At 38.1% G+C, this 20223-nt stretch overlaps 5 protein-coding genes and 1 non-coding gene across 13 annotated transcripts; 4 read left to right on the top strand and 2 right to left on the bottom strand.

The window, feature by feature from the left end:
- Nucleotides 1–484: 484 nt before the first annotated feature.
- On the bottom strand, nucleotides 485–2520 carry SWA1 (transducin family protein / WD-40 repeat family protein). The gene has a single exon (XM_007050686.3). It carries the CDS (start codon nucleotides 2377–2379, stop codon nucleotides 760–762), a length of 1620 nt encoding a protein of 539 aa, XP_007050748.3. The 5' UTR covers nucleotides 2380–2520; the 3' UTR covers nucleotides 485–759.
- Nucleotides 2521–2792: 272 nt separating this feature from the next.
- On the top strand, nucleotides 2793–3685 carry LOC18613448 (histone H2AX-like). Its single transcript, XM_007050685.3, has 2 exons — nucleotides 2793–3065; nucleotides 3223–3685. The coding sequence occupies exons 1-2, from the start codon at nucleotides 2868–2870 to the stop codon at nucleotides 3442–3444; spliced, it is 420 nt and encodes a 139-aa protein (XP_007050747.1). The 5' UTR covers nucleotides 2793–2867; the 3' UTR covers nucleotides 3445–3685.
- A 249-nt stretch (nucleotides 3686–3934) lies between these two features.
- Nucleotides 3935–4007, top strand: TRNAA-UGC (transfer RNA alanine (anticodon UGC)). Its single transcript has one exon. It is a non-coding gene; the product is annotated as a tRNA-Ala (tRNA).
- Nucleotides 4008–4062: 55 nt separating this feature from the next.
- Nucleotides 4063–8888, top strand: LOC18613447 (uncharacterized). Of its 2 annotated transcripts, XM_007050682.3 has the most exons (12): nucleotides 4063–4225; nucleotides 4325–4424; nucleotides 4555–4663; nucleotides 5277–5365; nucleotides 6129–6185; nucleotides 6393–6501; nucleotides 6579–6680; nucleotides 6782–6846; nucleotides 7299–7402; nucleotides 7500–7564; nucleotides 7963–8017; nucleotides 8464–8888. In XM_007050682.3, the coding sequence occupies exons 1-12, from the start codon at nucleotides 4168–4170 to the stop codon at nucleotides 8622–8624; spliced, it is 1074 nt and encodes a 357-aa protein (XP_007050744.3). In that variant the 5' UTR covers nucleotides 4063–4167; the 3' UTR covers nucleotides 8625–8888. The 2 variants fall into 2 exon arrangements, with proteins under 2 accessions (XP_007050744.3, XP_088665338.1); XM_088809212.1 differs by lacking the exons at nucleotides 4063–4225; nucleotides 6129–6185 and having other exon boundaries at nucleotides 4306–4424.
- Nucleotides 8889–9784: 896 nt separating this feature from the next.
- BSL1 (BRI1 suppressor 1 (BSU1)-like 1) lies at nucleotides 9785–18991 on the top strand. The gene is made up of 21 exons (XM_018124350.2): nucleotides 9785–10465; nucleotides 10563–10623; nucleotides 10724–10802; nucleotides 10894–10973; nucleotides 11068–11162; nucleotides 11661–11760; nucleotides 11865–11934; nucleotides 12294–12395; nucleotides 12516–12597; nucleotides 12695–12865; nucleotides 13708–13897; nucleotides 13981–14182; nucleotides 14261–14428; nucleotides 14506–14744; nucleotides 14890–14974; nucleotides 15074–15172; nucleotides 15249–15448; nucleotides 15529–15604; nucleotides 17991–18126; nucleotides 18200–18339; nucleotides 18424–18991. The coding sequence occupies exons 1-21, from the start codon at nucleotides 10261–10263 to the stop codon at nucleotides 18505–18507; spliced, it is 2664 nt and encodes an 887-aa protein (XP_017979839.1). The 5' UTR covers nucleotides 9785–10260; the 3' UTR covers nucleotides 18508–18991.
- On the bottom strand, nucleotides 18980–20190 carry LOC18613444 (Nucleic acid-binding, OB-fold-like protein). Of its 7 annotated transcripts, none has more exons than XM_088809215.1 (3): nucleotides 19815–20190; nucleotides 19589–19683; nucleotides 18980–19515 (listed from the first exon to the last, which is right to left on the bottom strand). In XM_088809215.1, the coding sequence occupies exon 3, from the start codon at nucleotides 19506–19508 to the stop codon at nucleotides 19095–19097; it is 414 nt and encodes a 137-aa protein (XP_088665341.1). In that variant the 5' UTR covers nucleotides 19509–19515; nucleotides 19589–19683; nucleotides 19815–20190; the 3' UTR covers nucleotides 18980–19094. The 7 variants fall into 7 exon arrangements, with proteins under 7 accessions (XP_088665341.1, XP_088665345.1, XP_088665342.1 ...); XM_088809219.1 differs by having other exon boundaries at nucleotides 19589–19669; XM_088809216.1 differs by having other exon boundaries at nucleotides 19823–20190.
- Between the last annotated feature and the right edge of the window lie 33 nt (nucleotides 20191–20223).

Here is a 20223-nt window from a genome sequence, read left to right as displayed (position 1 = left end):
GGCTTTCACCGCCTTTGGTAGTAGTGAACTTGCATAGCATGGCGAAATGGGTCATTGCTCCGCGGCTGACTGTAACCATTATGTTTCATACAAAGGTAATTACCGGTCTCCAAATTTTATGACAAGCATATGCAGAAGCTGGAGCAGCCCAGTTTTCAAATCTCCAACCATGAGAACTGCTACATTGAAAAAATTTTGACCTAATGATGCGTTTATCCATGTAATACTTGCATGAAAAATAATTCATTCCTATTGTCATCAGATTTGAAAATTGAAATCTAAATCCAGTTAAACGGCTATTTAAAGAGTAATCATTGTATGTAATTCCTATTAAGAATCAAATAAGACTACCTATAACCTTGATGAGTGCAATTCATGGCTGGCTCACTAAAGCTGAAAAACCAAACCTTACAAATGGAACAAAACTACATCACCAATTCACATAAAGATGTTTCTCAAAATGGTATCTATCAATGGCACTGCCGGAAACCCAATTTGAATTTAACAGTGTCTACAAGGTTGGTCATCAACCATGGTGGCATGGCGCAGGTATAACAGAATAACTAAAGAGAAGTGCTTAAAAATTTGCATAAGGGGAAAAACTGATATGATATTTCTAAGCACGGTAGCTTAATTTCCTTCAATAACACGTTAAACAAAGATTAAAAATTTGAGGGGCTTCTCTCATCACGAAAAATCCTCAAGCCTGTGAAGCAAGTAATAGAAAAACTACAAAATGGCAACAAGCTAATAAATTTTTTATGTTCTTCCAGCAATCCTTAATAAAGGAGAGATTATACCCTGTATTTCTAGCAGTGAGTGCTGTATCCTTATTTCTTCCTCAATTGATCGCTTAAGATTTCTAATATGACCCTTCAACGCATCCGAACTTCTGATATCTTCAGCCCTCATCTCAATAACCTTCTGTGTCAACCCCATCAACAAACCAGAATACCTTGGCATGGTTGCATGTTTATGCAGAAACATTAACAACAAGCCTAGCTCCTCCGCGTCCATATTCGAGACGCATTTCAATAACTTTTTCCTTGCTACCAACTCCTCCATTACAGCAACCACATTCTCCGGGTTCTTCCTACCCAACACCGAAACCAGTGCATCCTTATGCCTGAACTTCTTCAGCAACTTATCATGCTCTGCCAATTTCACCTTCTTAGTTCTCATTACTAGATAATCCCCCTCCGCTGGCTTCTCACTCTGCCCTCTATGAAAATACCTAAAGTATGTAGGCTTCAAAACCCGTCTGCCTGGCTCCGCTATGCTCCCAAAACCTAGAAGATCGCCCCCTCCACTCTCCACATTCTCCTTCCCCTTCCTTCTCCCTGCAAATATAATCCCATTTGATGACCCAATCACTCTAGTCCTACAATCAGGCGAAAAGCTAACCGACATAAGGGGAGCAGGGAACCTCATGGAATGGGTAATCTTCATCTTACCATAATCAAAAACCTTCATATACCCATCTAAACCAACACTCAAAATCCTATCCTCCATTGCCTCACCCCCTCCATTTTCCTTCCCAACTCTTCCTACACAAATTGAAGTAACAGTTTTATTATGACTCTCCATAGAATAAACCATCCTCCCTCCTCCAATCAAATCCCAAATCTTCACTGAATTCCCACCGGCAGTTGCAATTAATCCACCAGAAGGCAAATAAATAACATCTTCCACCGGCTTCCCATGATTCACTTCCAAAACTGACCTCGAATTCTCGACTCTTACATCCCAAACCTTAACAGTATGATCATAAGAACCTGTTATAAACATATCAGCACTTACCGGACTACAATCACCGCACTGTACATAATCCTTATGACCCATCAAGTCCAAAACCACACTTTCCCCAGCAACATCCCAGAATTTAACGACAGCATCCTCGCCGCCGGAGAGTAAATGGAGCTTATCAAGAACGGGGTACTTGACGAAACGAACCGGACGGATATGGGACCGGAGGCGACGAAGTGGGGTCCGGGTTTTGACATCGAAGACTTGGATGAGACCGGAGAAGTCGGAAGCGGCTAAGAGGAGGCCGTCGAGACGGAAGGAAAGAGAGGAAACGACGTCGGTGAAGGAGGAGATGGCGGAGGAGGGTGAAACGTTGTCGTGGGAGAGGGAGAGAGGGGAGAAGAGAGATAGGGAAGTGGAGTGGGCAGCGGCAAAAATGTGGGGAGGCGAAGGGGAAAAGGAAAGGGAAGAGATTGAGGAGATGAGCCTTGGGATTTGAGTTGATTTGAAAGAAGACCAGTACTTGGATTCTGGGGTTTGGGATTGGGTTCTTGGTTTAGGTTTTAGTTTTGGTTTGATCAGGAAGGTTTTCGAGATTGTTGTTGTTTGTTGCTCTGGTCTGATTTCCGCCATTTCTGTTGGGGGTGGAGATTTTCGCTGCAAACTGGAGGTTTTTGCAGTGTTTAGGGTTTTGGGTTTCTGGGGTTTTAGGGTTACACTTTGCTGCAATAAAACGGTGCGCTCAAGGAAAAAGAAGGAATAATTTTGCTTTGTAAAGCCACCTGGCTATTCCGAACACGAACACTAGTATTAAAAAGTTTTCATTCAACATAGTGTTATAATAATAATAGTAATTATTTTGAGCCCACGGGCATTTTTGCATTAAACCAAGGCGGCCGATTATAGGAAAGTTGGAAAAATAAGGGAAAAAAAAATCCGGTATTTTAGTTCCACGCTGGCAATCCGTGGCTTTCACCCCTGAACCAATAAAACTCAACTGCCTCTCTCGCAAGCCAGCTTCCCACTCACTTTATAAACTCCCTCATTCCCACGTCTTCCTCATTGATCGCCACGAACTCTCCATTTTCTGCCAAACTAACAATTTAGGGTTTCAAAAGAAGATGAGCTCAACGGGATCAACAAAGGGAGGCAGAGGCAAGCCTAAATCCTCCAAATCTGTTTCCAGATCTCAGAAAGCTGGCCTCCAGTTCCCCGTTGGCCGCATCGCCCGATTCCTTAAAGCCGGGAAATACGCCGATCGCGTCGGCGCCGGCGCCCCCGTCTACCTCTCCGCTGTCCTTGAATACCTTGCGGCTGAGGTGGCTTCCCTTCTCCTTTTTTGCATTGGCTTGATCTGAATTTGTTTTTAGTTACTTTGATAATGTCTGACCTTTAATTTACGCAGTTAGGATGAATTAGACTGTATGATGGTAAAACTTAGAAAAGGTAAAATTTTCTCTTGCTTTGATAATGCAGGTTCTTGAACTTGCTGGAAATGCAGCTAGGGACAACAAGAAGAATCGAATCGTACCAAGGCACATACAACTGGCGGTAAGGAACGATGAAGAGTTGAGCAAGCTTTTGGGGACTGTAACGATTGCTAATGGAGGCGTTTTACCGAACATTCATCAGAATCTGTTGCCGAAGAAGATTGGTAAAGGGAAGGGTGATATTGGATCGGCTTCACAAGAATTTTAGAGACTATTTTTTGGAGTGTGAGAGAGTCTCCTTGTTTTGGATAAAATGTTAAAGGATCGAATTGTTTTCGATGGGCTGTTTTTTGAACTTTCAATTGATCTTTGTAAATCCTAAATTTAGGGTGGTTTTGCTTTGGGTGAATATAGGTTCGGCGAATTGAAATGCTACTTCTCTTTCTTAGAATCAAATGAATATAATAATATAAGTACAAGACATTTCATCCTACGAAATGTCTGAGGAAGTTGGGTCTTTTTTCTGGTCAGATGAGCACCTTTTTCCATACCATTTCTGCTTTGCACTAATTTTCTTGCTATGCAACACTAATTTTTCTTTCAAGTTAAGTGTAACTTACCATTGCTTTGATAGTTCTGGTTTTTAAAGTGGTTGGATTGTCCGGTTCTTCGACATCAATTTTGATTTACTGGGTCTGGGAAAGCTTGTTGCTGACTATTAAAGTACAACATGTTTGTTTTGAAAACTCATGTCCAATGGGGATGTAGCTCAAATGGTAGAGCGCTCGCTTTGCATGCGAGAGGTACAGGGTTCGATCCCCTGCATCTCCAAGTACTTTTTTCGTTTTTGCTTATTGTTATCCGGTATAGAAACCTGCAGTAAAAGACCACAAGGTAGCAGAGCCTGGAAGTGTCCACTATCTTCCCATACCTGATAAGACGGAGAAGTCTCCCGCTATTTTTCTCTAGGTTTTGCTTTACGTTAATAGGAATGTCCGTTCCTTTGTTCAACCTTTCTCCTAATTTGAAAGTTTCAAGGCTTTGTTTAGGTTTGTCCACCATTATACTGTCAGCTGTCTCATGTCTGCGAAATCATGCAAATTGAATGCTCTAATCCTCTCTCTATCTCTCTGGGTTTTGTCCTTTAGGAACAATGACTTTTGGCCAGCAGAACTCTCTTCCTCAGTCCTTTCGTCTTCTCGATCAAGCTTTTGACGCCGGAATCAACTTCTTCGACTCTGCCGAAATGTACAATTTTCCCCCCGCTTATCTCAAACCCATTCTGGGTTGTGGCTTTTTTTTGGTTTCTATGATATGTTTAACACCACAAGCCTAAGCAATGATAATTTTATGTTCATATTCTGTTTTGGAACTTTAGGTATCCAGTTCCTCAGTGTGCTGAGACTCAAGGGAAGAGTGAGGAATACTTAGGCCAGTGGGTTAGAAAGAGGAAGATCTCCCGTGATCTTGTTGTCATTGCCACCAAGGTGAGTTTTCTTTCTTGCCTTGTCAGATGTTTAACTTATTGGTTGATGTCTTCTGATGATTAGTATCCATTTTGATATTTGTACCCATCTCACTTAATCTTTATTTGAGTGCGAGTGCACTCCAAATCTGTGTAGGGCATTAGTTTGGTCTCTTTGCAAGGAAAGAAGAAAAAGAATATCAGTTTAATGTGTTTTGGCCTTTAGTTAAATTTGCAGGATCAGACTTGTTACAGTAGTTGGAAGAATTTGAATTCAGGATCTGCATGAGACTAAATCTTTTTAATGTATAGACACTTTTCATTCTGAGGTTGTGCATGTGGCACTAGTATAATGTACACTGTTGAATAATTTCAAATTGAAAAAGGATGTCTTTTTAGGCTTGGCACCTCCTGAGCTCCTAGTATATATTTTAATCTGTTGATCAGAACCGTGGTGAGTTAGTTGTTAAGTGTATAGCATTGATTGTGTGGACTTTTGATGATTCTCATTACGTGGGAAATATAATTTTTGAAGTATTTTCCTAATGGTGTAAATCTGTCAATCTATTAATCTTTTCCACACATTCAAAAGTTTTGCATTGAATATTGATCATAACAAGTGGTTTATGAGATAGGTTTCTGGGCCATCTGGGCAAATGAGCTGGATTAGAGATGGGCCAAAATGTTTAGATGCCAGGAATATTACTGAGGCTGTAGATAACAGGTCAGTTCCAGATATTATGATTGCTATATCATCACCCGTTTATTTAGTGCATTATTATGTTTAATGCTAACCTGCTCTGTATAATTTCATTATCACTTGTATCAAGGGGAATTCTCTTGCTAATTCTTGATTGTCCTCGCATGTTGACTTACCCTTTTAGGCCCAGTCTTAAAAGTATGTGATTCTTGTTTCCTTGAACAATGCTTTTGGTATTCTGAATAGTGAACCTTTTGCTGACCGAATCTATAAATTATGATTATTTTATAATAGTTGCAAATTACCTCTGAATCTGGTTTTCTTGGCCTTTTTTCATAGGATGTAACTTGTTTCCTTCAATCAATAGCTTTTGGTACTTTGGATCGTCAAACTTTTAGTGACTGAATCAATAACTTGTAGTAATAGACTCATAGTTTATCAGTTGCAAATATACCTCTCTGAATTTGGCTTGCAATAACTGATTGTAGAATTTTGAAATTACATTTACTCTCTGCTTTTGTAGGTTGAATAAATAGTAAATACTGGTACAACTGGAGTTACTGAGAAAACTATTATCTAACTTAATCAACATCATTTGGTTTTACCATGAGTGCAGATAACTACTATATATATCTATTTCTGGTGTAATGATGTGAATGTGTGTGTGTGTGTGTGTGCACGAGCACTAACCATATCACTACAAATTGATTTCTAGTAAAATGATGTGTGTAAGTGTGTGTGTGCTTATTCTTTTTTACTCTAATGACATCATGTTTGAGTTTTACAGTTTAAAGCGTCTGCAAATGGATTACATTGATCTTTATCAAATCCACTGGCCTGATCGGTTTGTATGTAGATCTTATCCTTCATTTATTTCCCTGGGGTTGGGGTTGTCGAGTTGCCAATTTGAGACAAACTATGATGTAAACAGAGAAAGAGACAAATAACTTAATTAGATATTGTCTCATATATTTAGTTTATTTTTCTTTTCTGTTGCTTTCTCTGTAGCACAAAAACATCATTTTAAAGTGATTTATGGCTGTTTCTACAGCTATGTTCCTATGTTTGGGGAAACTGAGTATGATCCTGTCCGACAGTTCTCTTCTGTCCATATAGAGGAACAACTTGATGCTCTTGGCAGAGCTGTTGATGCTGGTAAGGTAAGTGATATATAATGTGTTTTGCCTCTACACTCTCGCAGATCAAAATTTAGTAAAACAGTTGTTTTGACTTGCAGATCAGATACATTGGACTCAGTAATGAAACGCCATATGGTGTCATGAAGTTCCTTCATTGTGCAGAAAGAAATGCTCACTGCCCTAAGATAGTATGTGTGCAGGTTGTCTGTGCTTTTCTGGTTAAAAGCAATACATCCTCTCTGTCTCTCTCGCTGCTTTATCTATGTTGAGGCTGATAAAGAGCTTATATTCTTTATTACAGAATTCATACAGCTTGCTCTGCCGAACTTTTGACTCTGGAATGGCTGAGTGCTGTCATCATGAGAGGTATACTGCAAGTTTTAAGTATATAAATTGAGAAGAGTAGATGAAATTTAATTCATCATGTAGAGAATCATGATTAAAATTTGAATTGCCAATCTCTGGAATATAGTGGAATTGATATGAATAAGTTATGATGTTATGTTCTTGCACCATAGTTTTCTTATATATAATTAAAATTGTCATTCTGAATAGGATGTATTATTACAAATACAGAATTTACCTCTGCAGTAATATGTCTCTGACAAAAGGGACCTACAGCTGCTTCTCCTTGATGAAGTGTTATAGAATTCTTTCATTTTTGCTCATCATGCAGATGACATGTATACTTATAACATTCTCTGCTAAAAAGTTAAGAGTTTGGGTTTCTGAAAATTCTATGGAAGTTACTTTTGTTTACTCTTTAGTTTGTTTCACTCACTTGTTTAGTTCTTTGTTACACATTCAATATTTTATAGGATCAACTTGTTGGGCTACAGCCCACTTGCAATGGGCATACTTTCAGGGAAATATTTCGCTTCTGATGGTGGTCCCCCTGATGCTCGATTAAATCTTTTCAGAGGTTGATTACCAACTCTCTGATTTATAATCCATTGTTTTGGATTCCTCCAAATTACCATTGAGCTTTTTATTTTTTAAATCTCATTTCTGCTTTGTAGGGAGATACTCAGAAGGGGAATCCCGATACAACCTGACCAGAAACATGTTAAAAGCAGCTATGATGGTAAGCAAATCATTGTCAGTTCTGAACCTAGACATTATTCTGTGGCACTCTTTCTCAATTTGAGTGGGAAAAAGGAATCTGTTTATGCATTTTCTACTGAGTTTTTGTATGATGATTAATTTAAAATGGGTTTAATGGAGGACACCTATCAAGAAAGATGTTGAAGAATGGTCCAAAGTAATAATCTGTGAGTGAGAGTACCTGTGGACCATGCTTGGCATACTGGTATGTTTGGTCACAAAAGCATAATTGTTTGATGTGGAAAGCTTTTTGCTCACAGCTTGTTGTCTTTGTCAAGAGTAAAACTTTACTTTTACATGCAAAACATCTCTGTTGATGCTTAATGCATTTGAATAAAATTGACATTTTTAATTCCATCTACCTACCTGTCTTTGCAGGAATATCTTGGTATTGCAAAAAAATATGGTCTTCATCCTGTATCTCTTGCAATTGGTATGTAATGTGTAGACATGCATACACATAATGATATTTCCTCTCCATATTTCCAAGTAATTTTCACATATACCCATTAGTTGGTAAAAGCTGCGAGTATAACATGCTTTAAAATTTGAGGATCCTTAATGATTCCGAAACGTGTGGTTAAATTGGATATGAAGTTTTCATCCTTGCTGCCTTAGGTTTCAAAACAAATCTAAAAAATTGGAGATTTAAGGCCAGTTTTGGTTTTAAGGTTGGAATGCCTTGGATATATGAGTTTATACATGTACACTTGAGTGCAAAGGATTTGAACATGGTATTGAGCTGTCTTCTTTTTTCTTTGTGGAGAGCTTTGATCTGTGAATACCTTAATGCGTTAAATCATTTCTGATTCTTACTCTTGATTTTCTGTTTTTGTGTTGCCTCTAAAACTTTTTCTTTTCTCAAATCGTTTGCGGCAGCCTTTGTCTTGAGCCATCCTCTGGTTGCAAGTGCTGTATTTGGAGTGACCAAACCATTGCAGCTTCAGGAGGTAATCAGTGCATGCAATGTTGAGCTCACATCTGATATTATTGCAGACATCAACAAAGTTCATGCTAAGTTTCCAAATCCATGTCCCTGATCAATATTTGACAATTTGACATGTTGTAATTTCTTCCTGATATGGAAGTTTTGAAATTAGCTAGAACAATACGCATGCTGCTGTCATAGCCAGGTAAGACCAATTCAAGAGGCGATGTTTCAAAGGCAGATTTAGACTTTAGTTCTTCGTCTATAAATATACCTGATGAACTGCGAACAAGATCAAGCTGGCATTTCACTCAACCTTAAAATGTGTTGGGCTGTAAGCTGACAGCAATTTTATATGGAAAGCATGTGCTGATGCTTAACTTACCGTGGAATTGAATGATTTGCTCTTCGGTATAACTCTTTAAGAGGGTGACTTTGCCATGTTTTGAGCATGTTGCCTGCCTTGTTTATTGGTCCATGTCCGTGATGTGTGATCTTCCTGCCTCAGGGATAGAAAATGAATTAGGACTAGAAAGCGACAAAATTTTGGAATTTGGGCCCTTGGGGAATTCGAGTGTCACGTCCGAATATGGGCTCGGATTCGAAAGGCGACGGGTCAATGGTGCTGGGTCCCAAAATGGGTACTTTATTCCCAGTTTATGACTGGGGTCGTTCTTGTCGTTTCAAAGGTTGAACGTTGAAGGAGTGGAAAGTCATCAACGTTATAAGAAATGGTCAAGGGATAGAAATCAAGCTGGCAATAAAATTGGGTGTTGTTGAGAATACCTAGACTGCCAAAATGTTCTCCTTTTTTATTTAGTCAATAGAAAGGCAATGTGTCAACGTGGGTGAATAATTCAACCTGCTTTTCCAGGGGCATTGAGACAGAGTCCGATTCTGGCAGCCAGGTTTCAACAATCTATTAGCCAAAAGCTTATTCTAGAGACATCATTGGTTTTACCACGTCATTGATTTTTAACATTAAGCAAATCCTTGATAAGGAGTAACAGGAGATGGGTTCGAGCGGGCGTTCCTCTTTATATCCGTACAATGGCCAACAACACAACATTTGGTCTGGCAGCAGAAAAATTGCAAGAAAATTGCTAAACATTCCTCATAGAACTAGAAAGCTGAAATCTCCGTCCTTTTATGACAGAGAAGAGAGAGAGAAGCAAAGCAAGCTGAAAGAGAGCAAAAGAGGAAGAAGGCAAGGGGAGTGAGGATGGTTGACAACGGCCTTTCCTTGGAGTTCAAATTTTTGACAGGTTTGACATTTATTACAGCACAGCTATACATTGTCATTACAGATGCCCCAATCCGTCACGGACGTCTCTAACCGGCTGACTCTTTTTTCCCTCTTTTCGTGGGGTCATGTCCTAATTAGGCACTTCAATTTAACAACTCAGCACCAATCATTTCCAAGTCGACCCCCAACTTCTTTACACCAATATTAACAAAGAAGCAGAGACGAAACAAATTTTCAAAATTAGTTTCACACTCTCAACATGAAAATTTCTTTAATTTCTTAAAACCAGAAAAAGAAAGGGAAAAAAAAAAAAAAAGCAAAAAGTGGGAGAAAAAATGAGAGAGGGTCCGGAGAAAAAACCCGGGCCCCACCACTGAGCTCCGATCTGGGTTTTTGAGCGTTTGGTTGGTGTTGTTCATGTTATTCTAAGATCAGTATCCAAGGGTGTGGTATTGTTTGAAACTTGTAGCTGATTTGGGGTTTAGAAGCTTAGGAGCTTGGGATGGGTTCGAAGCCGTGGCTGTACCCGGCTCCTACTTATCGGACTTTGGAGACTTATTGGGACTCCGATGAGGATGCCCCTGGTCCCCGATGTGGTCACACTCTTACTGCCGTCGCCGCCACTAAGACTCACGGTCCTAGACTTATTCTCTTCGGTGGTGCCACCGCCATCGAGGGTGGCGCTTCCTCTTCGGCTCCCGGAATCAGTTAACCTCTCTTCTCTCTCTAGTACACTGTTTTTACCTTGGATATGATTTTTTAATACATCATTTTTAACTTTTTTTTGCTTTTTTTGGTATTTAGGATTGGCGGGTGTTACCAATTCAGTTCATTCGTACGATGTTCTTACTAGGAAGTGGACTAGGTGATTATTCCTGCTTTTTTCCTTCTCTTTTAGGGGTGTTTTTTAACTCGAGCTGGAACTTTTAGCTGATTCTTTGGACTGTTTTAATTGAATTATGCAGAATCAGACCAGCCGGTGAGCCGCCTTCTCCTAGGGCTGCACACGCGGCGGCTGCTGTTGGCACCATGGTTGTGTTTCAGGTGTGTAAACTGCAGAAGGATTGCGACTTTTATAGCAGTTTTTGGTGGGTTGGGGTTTTTTTTTTACCTAGTTATTGTTTCTGTCGAGTAGGGTGGGATAGGTCCAGCTGGCCATTCAACTGATGATCTATACGTGCTTGATCTGACTAATGATAAGTTTAAGTGGCATAGGTGAGTTTCAGTTGTGTGAATTTTGGCTATTTCTGGTTGTAAACTATTTTTTTTTCATTATAGTCTTAATTTTTTGGGTGAATTTGTTTGCTAGAGTGGTTGTGCAAGGGCAAGGTCCTGGACCTCGCTATGGCCATGTTATGGATTTGGTTGCCCAGAGATATCTTGTAACTGTAAGCGGCAATGATGGTATGAACATTTCATTTTCCTGCTTTATCCTGTCCATCTTGTGGTGTATGGTTAGTTTTGTAGAAAAGACGAGAATTAATTGAACAAGGAAAATTGGGTGTGAATAATCAGAATTAAAGCAAAATCAGGAGGCAGTCTTTTTCTTAGTCAATTTACTCACTTCGATGATCACTCACCTATCTTCAATAGTTGTAGGCAACATCCTCACTCTCCTAAATCCTTTTGGAAATTAGTTAGATGGGTGGAACGTGGTTGCCCTGATAACTTCAGTCAGTATCCAGATGTTCCTCTGTGTTCCAAACTGTTTATGTCGGTATTTAGTAAAATTTGCCATTTAGTATCAAGAAGACTGATATACCTTTTGGTCTTAATATGTGGCAACTGTGATTGAAGCATAGATTATTATGTGCACTAGCACGTTTGTCTGCTGATTTTTCTTTTGGTGTTTTTTGTTTGGTTGCAATCAAAACTGAGCAATGAATCTTTTTTTTTTAATAGGAAAAAGAGTTCTTTCTGATGCCTGGGCTTTCGATACTGCTCAGAAACCATATGTATGGCAGAGGCTAAGCCCCGAAGGTGATCGGCCATCTGCAAGAATGTGAGTTTGTTATTGTGAATAACATTCCAAAGTTATTATTTCCACAATCTGTATTTCCACAATCTGTGTTCTAAATATTCCTATTATTTATACTGTCTTTATAGGTATGCAACCGCTAGTGCCCGCTCAGATGGAATGTTTTTGCTTTGTGGTGGAAGAGACTCTTCTGGGGCGGTATGAGCTATTCTCATAAAATATGTTATTTGACTAAATCACAATTGTTTGCTACACTTCTGGGAGAAAATGGGATACTCTTTTTTTTTTGGTTGGTTTGAAATGTTGAAGTCAAAAGTCATTCTGCATTAAGAATTGTCCATTAGTGTGCGCTTACAATGTTTAACATAAGTTGCAATGTTTAAGTTTGTTACTTTTGAATAGTATATAGCCAGGCAACTATTTAACCATATTATATAATTTCCTTTACAATTTAACATTCTACATCAAACTATGATAGTGCTAAACAATCGAGTCTGTGAGTTGGCTCTCAATGTGAAATGTTTTTTGAGTTTATGATTATATATGCACTTCTACAGCCTCTAGCAGATGCATATGGGCTGCTTATGCATAGGAATGGCCAGTGGGAGTGGACTCTTGCACCTGGAGTTTCCCCTTCACCAAGGTATCAGCAGGCTGCGGTAAGTGATGCCACAGCTATTAAATTAGTAGTTATGAACATAAGACATAATTTTTATAGCCTGCATTGCTTTTTTTTTTTTTATTTGAAAGCAGTCAACCTGATATTTGTTTGCTACCAGGTTTTTGTTGGTGCACGATTGCATGTTACTGGGGGTACTCTTAGAGGAGGACGGGCTATAGAAGGTGAAGCAGCTGTTGCAGGTAAGCTTTTGTTTGTCATCTTGAAATCATTGTGAGAAGTGTGCTTGTTGTATGTATCTCAAGTAAGTTTATTTCCAATATTCTTGCTGTTTTGTAGTACTGGATACTGCTGCTGGAGTATGGTTGGACAGGAATGGGCTTGTGACTTCCTCTCGAAACACTAAGGGACATGCAGAATATGATCCTTCTTTGGAACTTATGCGTCGTTGTCGCCATGCATCTGCATCTGTTGGTGTTCGAATATATATTTATGGTGGTCTTAGAGGAGGTAAAGATAGTAAAGTCGGCTCAGAAAATTGTGTTGAATGGACTTGTCTCTTAGTGAATTGGTTTCATTTTGAGTAATTAAGGAAGAAGTAAAAGACAAATTAAGGAAGCTTTTCTGCAATGACCAACGTTGCTTTGCAGTATTGCGTTTCAGCAAAGAATTTAGTGGCCATTGATATTTTCTATGTTACATTGGCATGCTTGAAGTTAGCATGTGTGAATACAAAAGATCATGTCACATTAATAAGTGTGTGCAGTCAATTTGAATTCAATTACTTTGCCATGTCCTTTGTTTTCACCAGATTGACCACAAGAACAAGTGGTCTGAAAATTTACTCTTCTTCAGGAATTCTTTGTAGAATAGTTTCTTTATGTTTGCTCAGGGCCATTACTGCAGCATTTAGCTTTGGTTGGTTTGCTGCAAGGTAATTGCTGTGGGATTGTATGGGCAAATGAAACACAGAAAGACATGGATCTGTCATGGGTCTTCAAAAACTTCATTGTAGGCTCCTATGACTTTCAACTCTTGGGCCAATGGAAATGTGTACTTGTCTGCATACCTGAAAGAAATAGATTATTTCTGAAATTATGCACATGTTTCTCTCGCAGTTATATTACATCTGTGCTCTTTGTAGTGACAATGCCCTGGCTTGCTTTTGATTTTATATGTCAGGGTGACAGTTTTAAATTCAAATTGTTTATATCTAATCCTGTATGTTCATTTTCATTTTATTTTTCTTTGGGTACAGTGTCCATTTTCTTTTTTTTTTTTTTTTTTGGTACTCTATGGGTTCAATTTCTTGTCTTGGATGATTAAATGACTAACTATTTTCCTTTGTGCAGATATGCTGTTAGATGATTTCCTAGTTGCAGAAAATTCACCATTCCAGTCCGACATGAGCTCTCCTATATTAACCTCAGAGAGAACCTCAAACTTGTCCAGCCCCAGATTTAATCAACCTAATTTAAGTTCATTTGGAACAACACCAACTTCAGATGATGGTCCAGAGTTCCCTTCATCTGGGGGCATGAGGTCTGACTAAATAGCTCTCTCTCTCTCTCACCCACACTCACACCTGTGGGAATATTGATTGATGATTAATCTTTATCTTATAGCATGGACAAAAACTCGATGGAGAAACTGAGGGAGGCTTCTGCTGCTGAAGCTGAGGCAGCAAATGCTGTCTGGCAAGCTGCACAGGCTGCATCTGCTGTTCCAGCGGAGGAAACATCTCTATCTGATGACAACTCACCTGCTGCTGAAACAGCTTCAGATGCTAGTGATAATGAGGCTGATGTTCGCCTTCATCCTAGAGCTGTATGTATATTGCAAGTCACATGTCTGAATGGTTTTCTAATTGTCCAGCCATTGTGTTCTAATGTTTTCTCTTCACAGGTTGTGGTTGCTAAAGAGGCTGTAGGGAACCTGGGTGGGATGGTTAGGCAGCTATCCTTGGATCAGTTTGAAAATGAGAGCAGACGGATGATCCCCTCTAATAATGACCTGTCCTATCCTACCAAAAAGTTTTCTAGACAGAAGTCTCCTCAAGGCTTGCATAAAAAGGCAAGCATTACCTGAATTTATTTGTTTTCCATTTAAATTTTTTTAAAAGCAGTTTAATATTTATATTTTTCTTGCAGGTTATTTCTACATTGCTTAGGCCCCGAAACTGGAAAGCTCCTGTTAATAGGAGGTTTTTCTTGGATTCTTATGAAGTGGGTGAGCTCTGTTATGCTGCTGAACAGATTTTTATGCAAGAACCCACAGTCCTTCAGTTAAAAGCTCCTGTAAAAGTCTTTGGTGACCTTCACGGACAGTTTGGTGATTTAATGCGGCTTTTTGATGAATATGGGTTTCCTTCAACTGCAGGAGACATTACGTAAGTTTGATAGTCTTGCTACCCATGCAAGTTAGAAAACCCTTAGTCATAGTTGAAACTTAAGACCAATGACTATTACTTCCTGTACCACTGGTTCTGCAAACTTTTGCCACAGTTTCTTATTCATTTGTGTTTTATTTTTTAGGTATATTGATTATCTGTTTCTAGGAGACTATGTTGATCGAGGACAGCACAGCTTGGAGACAATAACATTGCTTCTTGCTCTCAAGGCAAGCTTCTGGATCAAACGAGCCTTAGTTTGACTTTCAATGCAACCATGTGCTGTTTCTTAGTGGATTTCCACTGTCTTGTTTGTTATGATTGTGCAGATTGAATATCCTGAAAACGTTCACTTGATTCGTGGAAATCATGAGGCTGCTGACATAAATGCACTCTTTGGTTTTCGTATCGAATGCATCGAGAGAATGGTCCGGATGAGTATGCATATGTGGCTTAAATATTTATTTTTCCAGATAAAATGTGCTAATTAATGTTTATTTACAGGGCGAGAATGATGGTATATGGGCTTGGACACGGTTCAATCAACTATTCAACTATCTTCCACTAGCTGCGCTTATTGAAAAGAAAATTATCTGCATGCATGGTGGCATTGGAAGATCTATACATTCAGTGGAGCAGATAGAGAAACTTGAGCGGCCAATAACAATGGATGCAGGATCCATTATTTTAATGGACCTGTTATGGTAGGCATTTTTTAAGTCTATTATTCCAATTGATATAAGTTTTTCTGAGGATTAATTTTGACTGTCATTTGCCTATTCAGGTCTGATCCAACAGAAAATGATAGCATCGAAGGTTTGAGACCAAATGCCAGAGGTCCTGGTCTTGTCACTTTTGGGGTATGCATGTTATTGCTTTATGTGTAAAATAGTTGAATTTTTTTTTTAAAATGCATCAAGGCAAACCTTTATATCATGTATTTTAATTGGAAAAAAATAACTGAGGAAAGGAAAGGAAAAAATGATGCATTTTAATGGATCTATATGACGTTTCATATCATGCTAGAAATCTTTTAATTGAAAGTCAGCTCTACTTAAAATTGGTCGTGGCATGTATTGAAAGAGCTTGTGGCTTGTGCCGCAAGCTCCAAAACAAAAAGCTCACAGCGTGCCACGAGCTTCAACATTAGAAAATCCAATTATATATATATAAAAAAAAAAAAAGAAAGAGAACTGCAGCTTGTGCTGCTAGAAAACAAAAGAAGAAATAAAAAACTTACGGTTAGGCCAGCTTTTATTTGCTCTAGCTTGTCTACGATAAAAGTCGGCATGTAGGGAGAGTTAATTATCTTTTATTTGTTTCTATCATTCTAGTGTTTCTCTTCCTATCTTTCTTTGATGTGTTAAATATTCCTATCAAAGGCTACACACTCAAGAGCTTCAAAAACAAATAATAGTTATACTTCAAAAACAAACAGGAGCATCAGAACATGCTTAAAGACAAAAAGTCAATTAAAAAAAAAAATTTCATTGCCGTGTTTGCTTGTCTTTTGCACTTTTACTTTTGTAATTTTACTTTTAGCTACAAATTATAAATCATGACTTGAAATAAATCCTTGTTTTAAGAAGGATTTTTTTTTTCCCTTTTGCTTACCAAGATAGTTTTCTTTTGAAACATAAATAATTCTTGTTTTGAGTTCTTCTAAAATCAAACAAATCATTTGTCTGCTTGAACATATATATACATAAAAAAAATCTTTTTCAATCAAAAAGCCTCATTTCATGCATAAAAAAATTTTCTTTTTTTGTATTTATATTAAAAAAATTCATGTAGGGGGCAACAAGCAAAAGAAATTCAAATTTTTTATTTGAAATGCAAGAAAATACAAACAAAAAAAAAAAGAGAGAACAAACAAGAAATTATAAGAAGAAAAACTTACTTGCTCAAAAAAAAAAACCTTGCTATGAATTTTGTTTTGCTTGGAATCTCAATGAAGAAAATTATTCATAGTAGCTTCATATTTATAGGGCAGATAGAATCCAGTTTTTTATGAAAAAATATTGACTTTTCTTTTATGATTGGTATATTGAGAATCTTATTTTATGGAAAATATATTATTATATGATCAATCTAAATATTACACAAGACAGTAACATGTTACTACTTGAAACATTACTGACTAGGGTGTTACTGTCTAAGACAGTACTACCTGAGGTGTTATTACTCGAAGTGTTACTGTACAATTTATTATAGTACAAAATAAAACATTTACACTCTAAATTAATACATAAGCATTATTTTTAAGAAATAATTTTTATCCATGGGGCAAAATGTAGGTAATCGATTTTTGTTAATATCTATTCTTTAAAGAATTATTTTATCATGTAACATTGTATAGAGAACAACGAGAACAACCATTACATGTGAAGTTAGACTTTACGCAAAACAACTAGAACAAGTGAAACACTTCTTCACGTGGAATAACCACTTTATACGGATAGCAGTGAAAGCAACTCAGAATAAGTGACAGGGTTCACAGGTTACTTTCATCTTAATATGTTCCGGAAAGTTTAACTTAGTGACTCAAATATGAAAGTAGTGAAGAAGTTTTTTTTTTAACTTTTTCCTTAAGTATAAGTGTTTCTCCCTCTTACGTTCTTCTCTTATATTTGTTCACATTCACCTTTTTCCATCAAATTGTTCTCGTACGGCTTTTCCTATATACCTCTTGTATTTACTCTCTACTGAAGAATAAGTCTTATTATGTTATTGACAGTCATAAAATTCATTACTTTAATAATCATATAATGGATTTATAATCGTGACTCAACAATAAAAACTCTATAATGGTCACGTAATACTAAAGTTATTATTCATTACATGCATTAAAACTCATTCTTGAGTAATTGCCATTTCTGCTACTATACATAGAACTTTCACAATTCATTTGAGGAATTTTTTAGAGTAACCTTATTCTCACTCAGAGCTTCTCCGTCTAACTTCTTTGTAGTCATTTTATACATTCTCTACCTATTCTTTTCTTGTTTTCTTCCATCTGTCACAACATTCAGTACTTCAGAAACTGTTTCGATCTTCCTCTCCACCGCCTCCGATACATCTTTTACTTGTTTGCAATGCTTCCTCTTCCTATTACAAGAACCCCTTTTACATATTTCTAGTTCACATATGCATGTTTGAGTCGTGAGCACTTCCTCTAATCATGTGTGATTGAACATTTGTTATACATACAGATGACCCTACAATTATTTATGTTGTCATGTGCAGCCTGATCGTGTGACGGACTTCTGTAAGAAAAACAAGCTACAGCTTATTATAAGGGCTCATGAATGTGTAATGGATGGGTTTGAACGATTTGCTCAGGGTCAATTGATTACACTTTTTTCTGCGACAAACTATTGTGGTAAGTATACTATATTGAAACACCTCCTGTTGGTTGGGTATGTTTAACTGCTGAATCTGGTATGTGCACCCAGGCACTGCAAACAATGCTGGAGCTATATTGGTAGTTGGTAGGGGACTGGTTATAGTCCCAAAGTTAATTCATCCATTGCCACCCCCCATTCAGTCCCCAGAGACATCGCCAGAGCGTGTTGCAGATGACACATGGATGCAGGTAATGTATATAAAATTTTGATGTATAAAGCATACCTGTCACTGCATGTAAATTAATATTTAATATGTTACTATTGCACTACAGGAGCTGAACATCCAAAGACCACCGACTCCAACTCGTGGTCGCCCTCAACCTGACCTCGATCGGAGCTCACTTGCATATATATGAATATGGTGTCAGGACTTGAGGATTTTTGTTATTTACAACACTATGATGCAGGAGTCCCATGCTTATGTGGGATGGTTGATTCTTACCCAACTTGAGTTGCAAGAAGTATATATCAAATCACCTCCGTGCACGCATTAATGCTCATGTTGTATTTTGAAGATGCAAGTAGCACAATGCAGAAGATGGAGCCTTGTTTAGTGTACACATACCTTGGGAGTTGTAGAAGATCTAGTTTTAAACCGTTGAGTACATACAGTTTAGTTCGTCAAAGGGTCAGTATAGCATTTTGCCATTATGCAATACAGATAATTTATAGTCAGGGTTGGGGGGAAGTTATTTTTTATTTATTTTTGATTTTTTTTTTCAGTGTGTGCATTGTAACATAAATGGCGATACATCTAGGTCTTGCATGAAGCAATTTTTGATTTTTGGATTTAACCATGTGCCACTGCCTGTGTAAACAATAAAACTATTTATTTTTCAAGTTTGTCGTGCATTGACGAGTTTAACTGGTTACAAGACCTTGAACAAATATATCAAGTACAAACACACCAGCGTGGGAAAATGAAGAAACCCAAATGAAAAACCTAGGGAATTGGGGGGAAAATGCGTGAATGAGGGGAAATAACAGAGTGTTGCACATACTTATTGAAATTATTAGGGTCAGGAACCCATTTGATTTCGCTCATATTTGGTGTCTCCACAAATTCCATGGTGAATTCTCCCACCTTCTCTACCTTCCCTCTCTTGCCTGCCCTCAGCACCAGATTGTTCCTGTTGTAGGAAAAAATGCCGTTCTCCATTCTAATAATGTCACCTGCCTCAAATGCATCACACTCCTCACCCCACAGCTGCAAGTGAACAGCCGCCGTCTTGTCCCCCGCAAGCGCCAAGCACATCTTATTTTGACCATCCCTGGTTATCTTGCCCTTGTCCAACAATATGAAGTGCGTGTTTATGTTGTTTTGTGCAGCTGGCACAATGTCTCTCAGCCACACCATCCTTTCCCTGCAATGTTTTAACCCAAAAAATTCAAACTCATTCAATCATTTTTACAAACACCTAGCGCACAGTTCATCACCTTCTTAGACCTTTTCGACGGGTATCCGCCTCCTTGCCTTTTGGGTTGTAACGGGAGAAATTATCTTATTCGTTAAATCGCCTAAAACCGTGACCGTGTCAGCAGAGAATCACAAATCAGGGCAATGCAGTAAGAATAAATTAGTATCGATTCCCATGGAAATAAATACTCATTAATAAAGGGATTTTGCCAGCTTCCAGAATTGCTTATAAGGAACCATAATTACATTTTTACCCTTATCTTGAGAGGGAAGATCAGAAACGGGAAAGAGAGAGCAAAGGGTGAGGATTATGCCGAAGCTCGCGAACCCACCGGAATTAGTGCTGACGCCGGCGAAAGTTGGAAGAAGGAAATAGAGGGGGAAAAAAAAGAAAGCAATTGGACAAAAGGATTGAATATGGGTAATTTTTGGAAGCGGCTTCGTCCCTCTGTTTTCTGAAACTCAGGGATAATTAAGTAATTTGCCTTTCCCCATCGAACAATCATGATAGTTAAACGCTTCTTTCTCAATAAATATTTATCTCCATTGCAGTTGACTGTACATATTTTGATCCCATCACATCAATTTTCTTATTTCTTGTTGGCTTCTTAGAAAAGCCTACAAAAAAAAAAAAGGGAAACAGCTATCAAAAGCT

The sequence above is a fragment of the Theobroma cacao genome, chromosome 1, assembly GCF_053813885.1.
Source record: "Theobroma cacao isolate CCN51 chromosome 1, ASM5381388v1, whole genome shotgun sequence".
Taxonomy (NCBI): Eukaryota; Viridiplantae; Streptophyta; class Magnoliopsida; order Malvales; family Malvaceae; genus Theobroma; species Theobroma cacao.
The sequence above is the reverse complement of the archived record's forward strand: the minus strand, read 5'-3'. Positions and strand labels throughout refer to the sequence as shown.

Bases quoted from the DNA above. Each gene is read 5' to 3' on its own strand.
- SWA1 (XM_007050686.3), bottom strand. From the start codon at position 2,379: ATGGCGGAAATCAGACCAGAGCAACAAACAACAACAATCTCGAAAACC.
- LOC18613448 (XM_007050685.3), top strand. From the start codon at position 2,868: ATGAGCTCAACGGGATCAACAAAGGGAGGCAGAGGCAAGCCTAAATCC. The intron at 3,066-3,222 runs GTGGCTTCCCTT...TTGATAATGCAG, and splicing joins TTGAATACCTTGCGGCTGAG to GTTCTTGAACTTGCTGGAAA.
- BSL1 (XM_018124350.2), top strand. From the start codon at position 10,261: ATGGGTTCGAAGCCGTGGCTGTACCCGGCTCCTACTTATCGGACTTTG. The intron at 11,761-11,864 runs GTGAGTTTGTTA...CTGTCTTTATAG, and splicing joins GATCGGCCATCTGCAAGAAT to GTATGCAACCGCTAGTGCCC. The intron at 18,127-18,199 runs GTAAGTATACTA...ATGTGCACCCAG, and splicing joins TTCTGCGACAAACTATTGTG to GCACTGCAAACAATGCTGGA.
- LOC18613447 (XM_007050682.3), top strand. From the start codon at position 4,168: ATGTCCGTTCCTTTGTTCAACCTTTCTCCTAATTTGAAAGTTTCAAGG. The intron at 4,226-4,324 runs GTTTGTCCACCA...TTTGTCCTTTAG, and splicing joins AGTTTCAAGGCTTTGTTTAG to GAACAATGACTTTTGGCCAG. The intron at 4,664-5,276 runs GTGAGTTTTCTT...TTTATGAGATAG, and splicing joins TTGTTGTCATTGCCACCAAG to GTTTCTGGGCCATCTGGGCA.